General features: G+C 34.5%; 1 protein-coding gene across 1 annotated transcript in view; it reads right to left on the bottom strand.

Annotated features, from left to right (window-relative positions):
- The window catches only part of LOC149535113 (WD repeat-containing protein VIP3-like), a 78,733-nt gene continuing 64,539 nt past the window's right edge, over positions 1-14,194 (bottom strand). The window contains exon 2 of the mRNA XM_089804832.1: positions 1-926. Within this exon, the coding sequence (XP_089660958.1) occupies positions 297-926 (630 nt within the window). The 3' untranslated portion in view covers positions 1-296. The remainder of the gene's footprint in view (positions 927-14,194) is intronic.

Raw genomic sequence — 14,194 nt, 5'->3', positions numbered from 1 at the left:
TTGAGATCAAAACATATTTCATATTCTGGAAAACTAATTTCATATTCTACAATTTTTCTGTCCTCAAAAGAATCAATTCCAGACTTTTGTAAGAAGCTTATAAATTGTAATAAAGATCAACAAAGGAAAGGACGCGCAAGATAATTTATGTACTATGACAAAAATTTACAAAACAACCATTTTCTGACTCAAAGGTGGAAATATAAGCCATGGGCTCAACCATTAACTGGGCAGGCAGACAGATATCGTAAAGATCACATTAAAAGACACCCTCAAAAAGCTGCAGACAACAAAGCTCAAGTGTAGTCATACAACGATATGCTTTTGTCATCAGAAGCACTTGCAAGTCTGCCTGTTCTCACATCTTGACCCCAGGGTGGACGAAATGCTACACCCCACACTTGATCGGTATGGTTGGTCATTGTTTGAATAGACGCCCTCATGGAAAGGTCCCAAAGTCTAACTGTCCTGTCACTGGATCCAGAGGCAATGGCTTGTCCATCTGGACTCACATCAATGCTCAGAACCCAATTTGTATGTCCGGACATGGCATAGACGAGGCTCTTGTTTTCCACATCATAGCAGTGAATATGTGTATCATCTGAAGCAGTGTATAGGATCCGAGAATTAGTGGGACAAAATACTAGAGATCTCACGGGCATATAGTGACCCTCCAAATTGTATAAAAATTTGCCACGTGCCACATCAAACACAGCTATTGTTCCATCCATCGTGCTGCATGCAAGTCTTCTGCCATCAGCGCTCCATGCAACAGCCAGAACAAATTTTCCTCCAGACTTGTCTGATGACTTTCCACTGGCACCTTCTCCTCTGGGAACTGCAAGAGAAACATCTGTCCGCCATGTAGCAGTATCCCATAGCTTCACAGAAGCACTGCCTCCTCCAGCAACAGCCAATAAGTCACCCTAATAGTAAAATGAGAAAATAAAATCAGAACTGTATTGCCAGAATTAATAATTCAATAAAACATAAAAATCAGAAACAAGCTTAGATCAACTTCATAATCTACTTGTCTGTAATATGTTCCTCTTCTTTGGTCTGTAAGCATCTTTTTATATACTACTAAACCTCTTTAGTACTCCCTATCACAAAGCACCTGACCTTGCCTTCAATTAGCAATTATTCTGCCCTAGTTAAGGAGTGCAGCAGATAGTCATACATAATACAGGAAAAAACAGAACAATTTCAATGGACATTGGGATGACTATAAGATTAACCTTCAGGACACCACTTCAAGATACAAAATTGTGAAAATGTTTTGAAGTTCGTAATACAAAGTAATGTCTTTTGTGCAGCCATTATGTCCGTAACGCCCCACTTGAGAACCCAACAGAAACAGACCTATTATGTTACAATGTTTACTGAACCATTTAAAAAAAAACTATACAACATCAAAGTAACAATGTGAAAGCAATGTACTCATACAAATCAAATATACATAAATCATTATAATTACAGTTTCATTCCTCAAGGGTTCCTTCACATTGAGTCACGTTTAAGAAGTTTTATTAATAGTTTGAGTATCAAGTACAATGTCCATAATCATAAAATAAATAAACAAATACATAAGAAGTTAAGAACTATTGATATGATATAGCACATCGAGATAATATCATCCACTGCACATATTGTAGGGTACGCAATAACAAATACAAGTACAAGAATACAATACAACATCCCATAGGATCTTTAAGGCACAAAATACATGAATACACATAGATACAACATCTGAATAGAAATCTCCAAAATAAGAATAAAAATGATAATGATACAACTGCATCAACGAACATCCAATATCTATCAATCTAAGGGCATCCAAATGGTAAGAAGTCCTTACCTCTTGACCGCGTGGTCACCTAATTAGGCTCCCACTTCCACCAAGCAGGGGAGATAATGTATGATCTACATATAGATATCAAATCATAAAATTAATCCTAGGCAAGGAATGCTAATAGCTAAATCTACCTCAAGGGTACACAAACTATTGATAAACAAAAGATAGCCAAAGTTGAAGGAACACTCATCACATACCAAGTCAACATCCAAATACCAAATACAATAAAGTATCAAAACCAAAGAGAAATACAACCACAGAAAGAATACTAACTTTTGAATCAATGTCAAATGTCAAAAGTACAATAACCAACAGATAAATAACGGTCACCAATGAGAATAAATCGCCAATCAATAACTTCAACAAAAAATACACCACCAAAAGTCACATCCACAACAAGTACACCACCAAAGACAAATATGAAAACCATGAAGGAGACCCAGGCTACATACTAGGGAGTGTCATCACATGGTCAAGATACTTGAGTTATCTTGAATTGGTCTCTCACTAGACCTCAGACTCTCAAGCATTGGTTTACCATGGACTGGTCACTCTGGACCCCGAACCTTCAATATAATCCATGCAGAACCAGAACACCCTCTCATGAAGACGAATACTAGTCATACCTCTCACTAGGTATCTTCCCATTCCCATCTTTGGCCTATACAAGCACTCAAGGCATGGGAGAGTCAATATCTCTAACCTATCTTTTTAATGTTGTCTAAATATTTTAAGTACTTGTTACACAACTTGCAATGAGTTACCCTGGCAGCCACTTTGGGCCTCAATTTTTATTTATTTAATATGAGAAGAAAGGAAAATAAAGAAATTATGTATGTCTTTTCTTTAAAAAAAAGTGAAGTGATTTTATTTGTTTTAAAAATAATAATAATAAGAAAACAAAGAAAATCTATGACCTTATTTTGAGTTACCTTGTTTTTTAAGTTTACTCATTTTAGAAACTTTACTATTGTTAGTTTTTTAATGTTTTGTTTTCTTTATTAGAGGTTATCCTAGTCATTTAGAGAGTACAATACTTTTGGACAACAAAAAAAGATAATTTAGAAAAAAGATTTTATGAGACAAGATTTTGTGAGACAAGTTACAAGTTATGCATTTAGATTTTGAAGTAAGAATTTTTTAAAGCTTGAGAGTGAAGTCTATAGTTGGGTTTTCTTCTTCTTAACAAATCAACTTGGTGTTTGAAGGTAGGGGTTTTCAAATCTCTTTGCAATTTTTGTTGGAAAGATTAATTCTTTGTGCTTTCTTGATTGTGAATCAATCAAGCTTTGAGTGTGAATAAGGACCTTTGATTTTTTCGAGAGCTAAAGATTAGTAGAGCTTTCTTGAAATAGTGTTTATGGCATAATTAATATTTTGAGAAAGTTTGTTTGGAAATCTTAGGAGAGAAAATTTAAAAGAAATCATGGTATTGGTAATTATAATTATTATTTTAACATTTTATATAAATTTAATTAAAATGGATAGATTCTTGATTATGAATAAATTTGTTTATAGTTACTTGTGTGTTGGATTGAGAGTTTGAAACATACGATTTTGCTATAACGTTCATTTAATATTTTATTAAAAATATAAAGACACTTTTGGATTTTATTTAACATATATAAAAATCATATTGGGTTATTGTGAACGGTCATGGTCAAATATTGATTGTTATACTAAAACTAGGTTTATTTGAGCCTGATTTTTCAATTAGAGACACATGAACAGTCACCCCTAACTTTTACAAGATATATAATTAAGAAAATTGCTTCTTTATGATTGTAAATAAGTCTATTATGAATACTTTATTTGATTTTCATGAAGACCCAACATTTCAAACAAAAGTTATGCTCTTTTTTTATAAATTGGTGACCTTCATACCTGATTAGGGCTGGTAGGAAGATTTACATTTTACACCATTCAAATTACATTTTCTTTAGGACCAGTAATAATTTATAATATGTTGAATTAAATTATCTAATTTATAATATGTCGAATTAAATTATCTTTCTATTGATATAGGTTGTAGATCCATATCATTTGATACGAGATCATACCATTTAAATTACCAGCTGATTTACATAGAGGAAATACATAAAAACTCATTGTTAAGAATTTTGAAATTGTTTTTCTCTATTGGTAAATATTAGTGATTTACAAATAATAATAATTAATTTTGAACTTACTAAATAATTAAAATACTAAATTTATCTATACTTATATACCTTTTATAATTAAACTTGACTTCATAACGTAACTTGATTTTAGTGTAAAATTGAACTTTTGAAAACAATCTAATCCAAACCAAATGATGGAATCTTGTATTTTTTTATGTGTGTTTACATGAGGTTTTGTGGTATTTGTTTTGTGATGGTTTTAGAATTTTTATGTCATGTTTTATTTCATGATGGCTTCTTTGTGAACAATTTAGTGAATCAAACTAGGATGTGCACTAGAGGCATCTTTTGAGATTTCTTTTATGATGGTTATTTGATTGGATGTCATGATGTACTTTATGATTCAAAATTGAGACTTATGTTTATGAGATTTACTTGGCGATCATTTATGATGACTAGTGTTTTGAGAGTCGACTGTTATTTTTGGATTGCCTATTATGGAACCAAATTCGATCATTACTATTATTTTTGTGGTATGAGATACAATTGTGGTTTATGAGCTTTTAGAAGGTTATCTAGGTGCACTTCTATGAGTGTTGCAATGGGGGCTAGGGCCCAAAGTAGGCTACCAAGGTAACTCCTTGTAAGTTGCGTAATAAGTGATAACCTATGTTACCCTAGGTTTCCGGGACGTGTGGACATGGGGAAACAAGTTTCAAGGACGGATTTTATTTTCTTGGAGCAGTGGGAACAACTATATAAAAAGTAGGGAAAATTTAAAATATACTGGAAAATTTTAAATATTCATATAAAAACATGGATAACGCATGCTTATATAAGTTATAGAACCTTAACATATAATGTTTGTGTTAAATAATTTAATTTTAGAGTTCACATGAGAGTGGAAATCAAACAAATTATCAAAACTGAAACATTAATTTTATGGGACGGCCAAGGGAAAGGTTTCCAGAAGTTTCCAAGTTTCTGGAATGGGGGGACGTGGGGACGGGGTCAATTTTTGCTGGAAATGTGTCCTCGGGTAACATAGGTGATAACGTAGTAATTAAAATATTTAAACAATATTAAAAAGATAAATTAGAGATATTGCCTCACTCATGCCTTAAGTGCTTGTATATATGCCAGGGATGGGAATGAGAAGATACTTAATGAGAGGTATGACTAATATTTCTCATCTTCATGAGAGGCTATTTTGATTCCAAGGGGTCATGTTGAGGGTTTGAGGTCTGGAGTAACCAGTCTAAGATAACTCAATGCTTGAGGGTCCGAGGTCTACTGAGAGACTAGTCCAAGGTAACTCAAGTATCTTTACCATGTGATGACACTCCCTAGTAAATAGCCTGAGTCTCCTTCATGGTTTTCATTTTTGCCTCTGGTGGTGTACTTGTTGTGGATGTTACTTTTGGTGGTGCATTTATTGTTGGAGTTATTGATTGGTGATTTATTCTCATTAGTGATAGTTATTTGTCTGTTGGTTATTGTACTTTCAACATTTGGCATTGATTATATTTTCTTTATCAATAGTTTGTATACCCTTGAGGTAGATATGGCTATTAGTATTCCTCGCCTAAGAAAGATTTTATGATTTGATATCTGTATGTGGATCGCACATTATCTCCCCTGCACAGTGGGAGTGGGAACCTGATTAGGTGACCATGCGGTTTGGAGGTAGTGAATTCTTACCATTTGGGTCCCCCTAAGATTAACAGATACTGGATGTTCATTGATGTAGTTGTATCATTATCATTTTTATTCTTATCCTGAAGATTTCTATTTAGATGTTGTATCAATGTGTATTCATGTATCTTGTGCCTTAAAGATCCTACGGGATGTTGTATTGTATTCTTGTACTTGTATTTATTATTGTATACCTTGCGATGTGTGGTGGATGATATTTTTTGGATGTGCTTTATCATATCAATTGTTCTTATATATGAGATTATGTATTGTTTATTCATTTTATGATTATGGACATTGTACGTGAGCCTCAAACTATTAATAAAACTTCTTAATAAACGTGACTCGACATGAAGGAACCCGGAATGAAACTGTTATTGTAATGATACATGTGTATTTGATTTGTATGAGTATATTGCTTTCACATTGTTACTTTGATGTTGTATAAACCTTTTTTTAAAATAATGGTTCAATAAACATTGTAACATAGTAGGTTTATTTCTCTTGGGTTCTCAAGTGGGGCGTTACAATGTCAGTTCCAACAAACTATTGACTATAATGACCACATCACTTCAGATACAAATGTATCTCAAACAAATTCATCAATAAATCTCTCTTTCATAACAGATCGATATTAACTCTTGGAAAAAAATATTCAAAGAAAACATGGCACATTGGAGAATCACTATTGAAGAAATATAGCAAATGGAACTTGAAGTAAACTATATATACAGATTGGAAAAGAAATCTCCAAATAAACAACATTATCAGCATTGAAGTTTATTATTTCCTAAGCTAAATCCATTATCCCCTAATTTTGTAGGAATCATCAAAAGGAGCTATGACAATGCAAGGAAAAGATAATAAGAAAATTCTAGGTCCCACGATAGCCAGTGTGAAAAGGATATAGTGAATGGTAGGCACATGCATGGAAAAGGGGACTTGAGCCAAATACTTTTGTAATTGTGTCCAGTGTTGACCAACTGCAAGCAACAATACCACCTTTGTAATTTGAACACATTGAGCCAACAACATCAGAAAATCTACGTGAAGGTAAAATTCAAAATAAATGTTCAAACCACAATGCCTAGCCAAGTATTGGAGGAAATCACACAAATTCAAAAATTGATACCAGCAACAAATGTTGCCTCCAGAGATTAAACCAGCTACACAATGTTGCAAGCTGGTCTGAGTTACAAATAATACAGGATCTGAACATGGATCATCCCAAGGAATGGCTTAGAGACTGAAGGACTGTGTGATGTCCCCAAACTTGGGGCTTGAATCAATGAACAATTTTAATAAGTTTTAATTAGTGTTCCATGGGGACATGTACCCTATGATTTTGAGGTTGTACCCATCCCGGGTACAAAACGGGGACAGAGTTTTGTAGTCCCTTGAGCCGTCCCCTTTTTGCCAAATTTGGAAACATCTCCAAAACGACAAATTTTATTTTTTTTAGGAAACTTGGGAATGGCCAACAGTATCAGGGACGTCTTTGCCATCCTCCAACCATCCCCAAAACTTTTGGCTGTCCCCTCCAGTCGTCCCCAAAATTGCTCGTCATCCCCTTTTTACCAGCCAGCCAGATAAATGCAAAACACCCCCAATTATTTTTATTAGTATATTTTTTGTTGTTTGTGCGGGCACCTAGTTGACTTAAAGACAAAAAAATATGCAAACTATATTTGGTCGACTAAAACACCAACTCTTCTACCCATTTTTAAATTTGACATACTTGCTAAAAGGAAGAAAAAGAAAACATAGAGCAGTAGCAGTGAGGAAAGATTGTATTTAGTATTTACTACTTACTATTTTAGTTGGACATCTCTTTATTTCATTATGATTTCATCCATGATACTAAGAGCCTTTAGGCATTTTTATTTTTGCTATATATGTATGTGATATTGTTATAATGGAAGCAATTAGTAATTGTCATTTGATAATATTTCATGCATTGATCTTCTAAAATGTGTATGCTGAATGGTTTATCAATGTTATGATATGCATATTTGGATTTTGTCTCTCTATATAAAAAATACCCTAAGTTTTTAATCGCCGTCCCCTAAGGTCCCATCGCCTAAATTTTGGCTTCGACCCATCCCCGTAGCGGAAACATGTTCCTGTCTCATACAACGTCCCTGTTGCGGAAACTCTGTGGAGCATAGGTTTTAATTAAATATTGAAACTTATTAAAATAAACATCCACAAAACACAAATTGTATGTGAACAAACCAGCTATTATCATGTACTAATATTAAAGATTATCATATGCAGTGAGCAGTAGTTTGTACGGGCATGAATGATACTGATTTCAAGCTGGTCCATCTGTGAAAGCATAAACTGATTAACAAGTGTAGAATAGAAAATGGAAATGGCTTTGCAATCCTATCAACAACAACTAAGGATTAGTAAGGAAGCACCATATGGTAAATTTATCATCACTAATGACTGACATCAATAAAAGAGTAATAATAAGCCATAGAAAGACTTGAAGATACCAATTAATTCCCAAACGCAAGTATCATTTAGGAACAATGATTTCGGAAGAGTCTATTAGCAGCGATATATTTGTCATGTATCAACTCCAGTCAGAAATGAGAGTTCAAACAATGACATAGCCCATATACAAGGATGGCATAACAGTGATTGACATTTCAGCGATTACAAGGATATGAAGACAAAAGAATGGGGAGTCAATGTCCACAAAGACATGACCCTATCTTCTCCCTGTTAACATGTATATACTAGCAAATGTTACAAAGCATATGTGGGTGGCAAATTGCAATATGACAAATCACGACTAATAATTATTAATGAAAATAAGCCAGTCGTCTATTACTTGGAAAGGCAGTGATTGGAGTAACTGCTCGAATTATATAGGAAGGTGTGAATCATTCATAACATAAATAGTCGTGTCTCTTCAATGGCATCCATTCTTATCGGACATATTAATAGAGAACATATCATTCGAAAAGTAGACAGGAAGAATTGGTTTTGTATAACTTTATTTCCCTTGTGGAATCCGCTCAATACTAAAAGCATAGAAAGTTGCAGTAGCAACCATTCAGTGCACGCAATTCACTCGCATATCAGAGACAGCATCATTAAAAAGCATATAACATCAGATAAATATCAGAGATTGCTCCTTTAACAGAGACCATTGCATATATAACATCAGACTATCTGAAATGGCATATCTCTGCCTAAGATCATTGGTTATCCTGTAGATAGCAAGCAAATATTGCATAAGAAAGATCAGATACAGCCATACAGTGTATCGTGCATAATATATATTGTCATATCAGAAAAAGTCATTGTATTACAACTGCATATTTAAATTGCAATAGTGCATTTGGAATTACCAGTCATTCGTACTTGTATATATACACTAAGACATTGCATTCATAATTCAATATTGTAGCAATTGTCACCACCTGTCATATTTACTTAATAGTTCATTGTCATTGTATTCATATTTCACTGTTACTGCATTCATAATTATAAGTAATTCATATATTAGCATTTCCATTGTATAATTGAAGGAGGAATTCCATAAATTCAGTGTCCATATCACCAGAAAAAGGGACATTACAGACTGATAAAGTTATACTGCTAACAGGAACCTAAAGCAATTAACAGAAACCATTGGTCTAGGTATCAGTCTGGACTCACCATTTTGATTGCCAGAAGTTGTATCAAAGATCTGAGGTTCAAAGTTCTAATATAATAAATAATTGAAATGCAAGGGATGTTCAAAAAGCTTGATGAGAACTAAATAAAGTTATAGGGATTGTTTCCAAGACTGACAATAAGAAGAAACCCAAGCCTAATACAGTGGTCTGGTTTTTGTTGCCTACGAATAAAGAGTTGCAGAGCTACATGAGCTCGAGGAGCTTTAAATCTATAAAAATCACTTAGAATGATGAAACCAATGCTTGCCCAAAGTAGGTTCTGTTTGCACAAATTCAACAAAAAAATGAATGAAACTGGAAAGAATAATGAACATGGTAGAACCTAGTGACAAAGAGACTACAATACCATATCACACTACTGAAATTAGTGCAAAAAATGAATAAGTGGCATACTAGAACTTGTTGCCAAAAACAGAAATGTAATGCATACACGTGCGTGTGTGCATGTACGTACACATCTACATGTATATGTGAATATTTAAAGTTGCATAGAAATGGATACATGTGAGGTATATACAAATGTATATATGCATATTTGGAGTTCCATGGAAATGGATAAGGTATCAGATATGGGTACGATAAATTTTCAAGAACCCCTATATAGATACGCAATTATTAAAATCTGTATTAAATAATTTATATATCTAATGGTATAGGAGTTAGGACCTAAATTTCAAAATATGTATGTCTATAGATTGGATTTTATAATTATTTTTCTATATTTTGTTAGTCTTTAGTGATAGAAATTCGTCTAGTGTCTCTCCATCTTTCTCAGATGGTTGGATGTGGGAATGAGGTTAAGCAGATGGCAAAACTTCTCTTCAATTTTCATGAGTGGGGGAATGGCTATTAAACAACTATAACAATCTAAAAGCAGCAGAGATTGTTAAAAGTAAATATGGTGGGATGAGCTTACAATGTCAACCCTCCCCCTTTTTAGGATCTAGGAGTCTTTAGCATGAATTTGCATCTAGTCAAGTAGTCACCCTAACTCATGAGTACCCCTGCATGTACGCAGCTGGACTTGTGGTTCAAGGTAACCCCAGTGTTTCTGTGGATCAGACTCACAGACCAGCCAAGTCCAGTCCCTGTACTTGGCATTCTCTACAAACTCACAAGTCCCAATATGGAACTCACTGAGTCCACAGAGCTGGCACCCAAACATAAAGAAACACTATTTTAAATTAAAAAAACCTTCAATAAAAAGAAAACACATCAATTGTAAATCCAAAAGGCACCTATAAGACATTAAGACGCTTTCATTTTCTCTTTTGATCACATGCACTTACCTATTTGCTTTCAAACTGCTTTCACTCTACTTGGATATCATTCTTATCTTCAAAGAAGTTCAAAGAGTTTAGCTAATGGATTTGAGTCGAGAAGCTGATGTAAGACATTGAATTTAAGCGAGTCCTTTCCAACTTCCAAATTCAAGCATCGAGGTCACTTGAAAATCTTCATGCATGGGTTGATTAGGATCTCGGGGGGTTGATCTTATAACAATGAGGGTGGAGGTAGTTTGAGCCATGCAGCTAGAGACAACAAATTGTCTAAAAGAATGAAGCTACTTCTGCAAACAGAATGGTCACAGCTGCTTCTTTTGACATGTTCAAAGGTCTGGGGTCCACCAGCTTGGAGGTAATGTTGGAAGAAGTGTCTTCTCTCAAGATAAGCTTTACTTTCAATGAATCATTTCCCAGTACCGTGTACATGCACTTTGAGATCCACTGATTTATCTTTGTCTAAGAAAAGCAATATTAAGTATATTAAAACAGATTGTGTTTTGTTTTGATGAAATTTTTATTTATATTATTGTCCAAATACATGTATAATAGATCAAGTCGACTCATTTGTCAAGGTTACTCCAAGTTTCTAAGACTCGGGCAGCAGAGGATGAGGGACAGGTTTTCTGGATGCCAATATGTTTGCTAATTTTGGGGATGGCTAGGGGATGGCAAAGGGGAAGGCTATTTAAATATAGGAAAAAAATATTATACAGAGAAATTTGAAATGTTCTCTGAAAACATGGATGAAGCATGCATATATACATTTATTCATATAAAAACATTGATAGAGCATAGATATATATATTATGGAAACTTAAAATATAATATTTCTGTTCAAGAATCAGAATTAATTGTCAACACTCAATATGCATTCAGAATTCAGAATTCATTGTGAAAACATTGCTAATAAATAATAGTTAATTAAGTGATTCCACTGACGTATTTCCACACCATCATTCAACAACTGTCTGCAGTCATATGCATTTCCTTCAGCAAAAAATGGTTGCGGCTATATTCTCTTATTCCATACTTTCACTCCATAACTATCCACTTTGTCTAACAGCTGTATGCTTTCATCTACAACTCTGTACTGTCATAATTTTGTTCATTCCACAGCTGTATGTAGTTGCATGTTTTTCAATTGTTGGAAAATAGATATATTTGTATACTGTTATTCTACAGTTGTTTGCTTTGTTTCTACAAATAGTAGCATAGATGCAAAACTCGCAGAAAACTTGTCGAGTCAAAAAAAAAAACTTGCAAGTTTTTGTGACTTTTTCTCGCTAATAACTTGTGCCAAAGTTTACCAAAACTCGCTGAGTTTTTGGAGTTATTCAGTGAGTCTCTGTTAAATACTTGGCCACAGTAGTATAATAGAGTTTTGATGGCAAAAGTAAGTTTCATTTCATTTTTATTTGCTCCGGTTTGCTGCTAAAGCCACAAAACACCCTCCCAAGCTATTGCAAAGTCATTTGCAAGAATTTAAGCCGATTTGAAGTGCATCTTGAAGCAAAATCAGATGCTCAGGTAAGCTTTAAAAAAAATATAAAAATCATTTTATCTCTTCTTGTTGCATCTATGTGTTGTGGGGTTTTCAGCCATTGTCCCATTGCAAATGGAGACTCCCTCTTTTTGCTTTAGCAAGTAGGAGTCATCATCTTTTGTGGTTTTAGTTGGCAACATTTTTAAGTCTCCAAGTCCAGGGGTAAGTTTGGGCAATTTCGGCCAGCTGGGAAGTAATGTTTGTTTGAGGTTTGAGGGATTTGATGTCATTTTGAGGTATTTTCAGAGCCTAAGTCTTAGCGAAGGGCAAAGTTATAGTCTAAGTAAGAAAGACTTATAGGCTTGGGAGATGGGAGAAGGATTGTGAACAAATTTGGTAAGTGGTGGAAATCCTTTGATCAGAAGATTTACCCCATGGAAATCCTCTAACTCCAAGATTTCCACCAGCTATAATTTCTACCCAAAATCTCAAGATTTCACCTTAGGACAAAGGAATGTGGTGCAAACTTGGCTGTGTGCAATCTTAAAATGATGAAGAGAAGGAAGAATGGTAATTTTCCTAAAGGATAAACGCTACAATCACGATCCTGGTGGGAATCCTTTGACCAGAGGATTCCCATCGTGGAAATGCTCTCCCCTTAGCATTTTACCCTTCTCCTCATTAACTCAAAATTGATCCAAAATCTTGTTAAGACATGGAAACTTGAAAATGAATAGCATTAGGGGTGCAAGATGGCAAGTTTTGGGAGTCTAAGTGGCAACATCATGTTTTTGGGAATCCTCTCACCATGGAAATCCTCTCCAGGGCATGCCCACTGCATCAATCCTCCCAAGCCCAAAATTCCACCACCTTCAAAGGTATTCAAATCTGGTCTAAGGCATAAACTAAACATCATGAACAACAATGGAGCAATAAATTGCCAAGAATTCCACCCCCTCCATTTTTTAAAATTCTAAACAAGAGTTGGAGATGAAGGATGCTACTTGAGAGGAGATTTAATGATAACAAGAGAAAGGTTTGAAATATTTGAGGAAAAGGATAAATTGTGTTTGGTGGAAATTCTCTCTCCAAAGGATTTCCACCACATTAATCCTCTCAAATTGATTGATAATAAGAGAATTGTTGGAAAGTGTTGAACGGGAAGCTAGTGGAAATCCTCTATCTAGAAGATTCCCATCATGGAAATCCTCTTTCCAAAGAATTCCCACCACAATAATCCTCCCAACTTGGAATTTCCGCCTTTCCCTTTAGCCTTAATTTCCTCGTGCAAAATAGGGTAGATTAGATAGTTACAGAGAAAGGAATTTTAATGCCAAGTGAATGAAATTGGGACAGTTTTTTTATCATGCTTGGTGGGAATCCTTTGGCCAAAACATTCCCACCCTAGAAATCCTCTTGCCTTAGGATTTCCACCCAAGAACTTTTTCTTCAAGCCTCTAGAAATACCTAATACATTGATCATTGCAAGGAGATAGAAAGGCTTAATAAAGCTTTCATTTTTGTTTTGCAAGGTGAAAGGTTGAGATGATGTCAAGGTTGAGCTTAAGACTCCAAGAAGAGAACCAAGTAGATGCTACAAGAAGATGGCTCAAGCCCAAGGACTCAAATGAGAAGGAAAGATAAACATTCAAGTTATCAACCCACAAATTCAGATTGAAATTGAGAGCAAATTCTGAAAGGCAGAGAAAGTCTAGCCACACAAGGCCATCTTCCAGAAGAATCAAGAATTGCATCCAGCTTTTAAGTCCTAAGTACAAATTCAAGTCAAGACCATAAAAAAAATTCAATGGGACGGGGGAGATTCGAGGGAAGCAATTTGAAAGCAATGTCCCACAATAGAGGAAAGTAAAGGAGGATAGAGAAGAAGAATGTGGAAAAAAAGACTTAAAAATGTTTTAGAAGCTTTTTAGACATGGCAAGAATCATTCAAAAAGAAGATTTAGTTGCAAATATGTTAAATAATAGTTTTAGACTCTTTCAAAACATTAATAATAAGAATGATTGACTAGAAAAGAATATACGGAGGAAAGAATAAACTT

This window comes from Cupressus sempervirens, chromosome 10, assembly GCF_028749045.1.
Source record: "Cupressus sempervirens isolate cs-2001-9-10 chromosome 10, ASM2874904v1, whole genome shotgun sequence".
Classification (NCBI taxonomy): Eukaryota; Viridiplantae; Streptophyta; class Pinopsida; order Cupressales; family Cupressaceae; genus Cupressus; species Cupressus sempervirens.
Note: the sequence above shows the minus strand (reverse complement) of the source record. Positions and strands in the feature narration are given on the sequence as shown.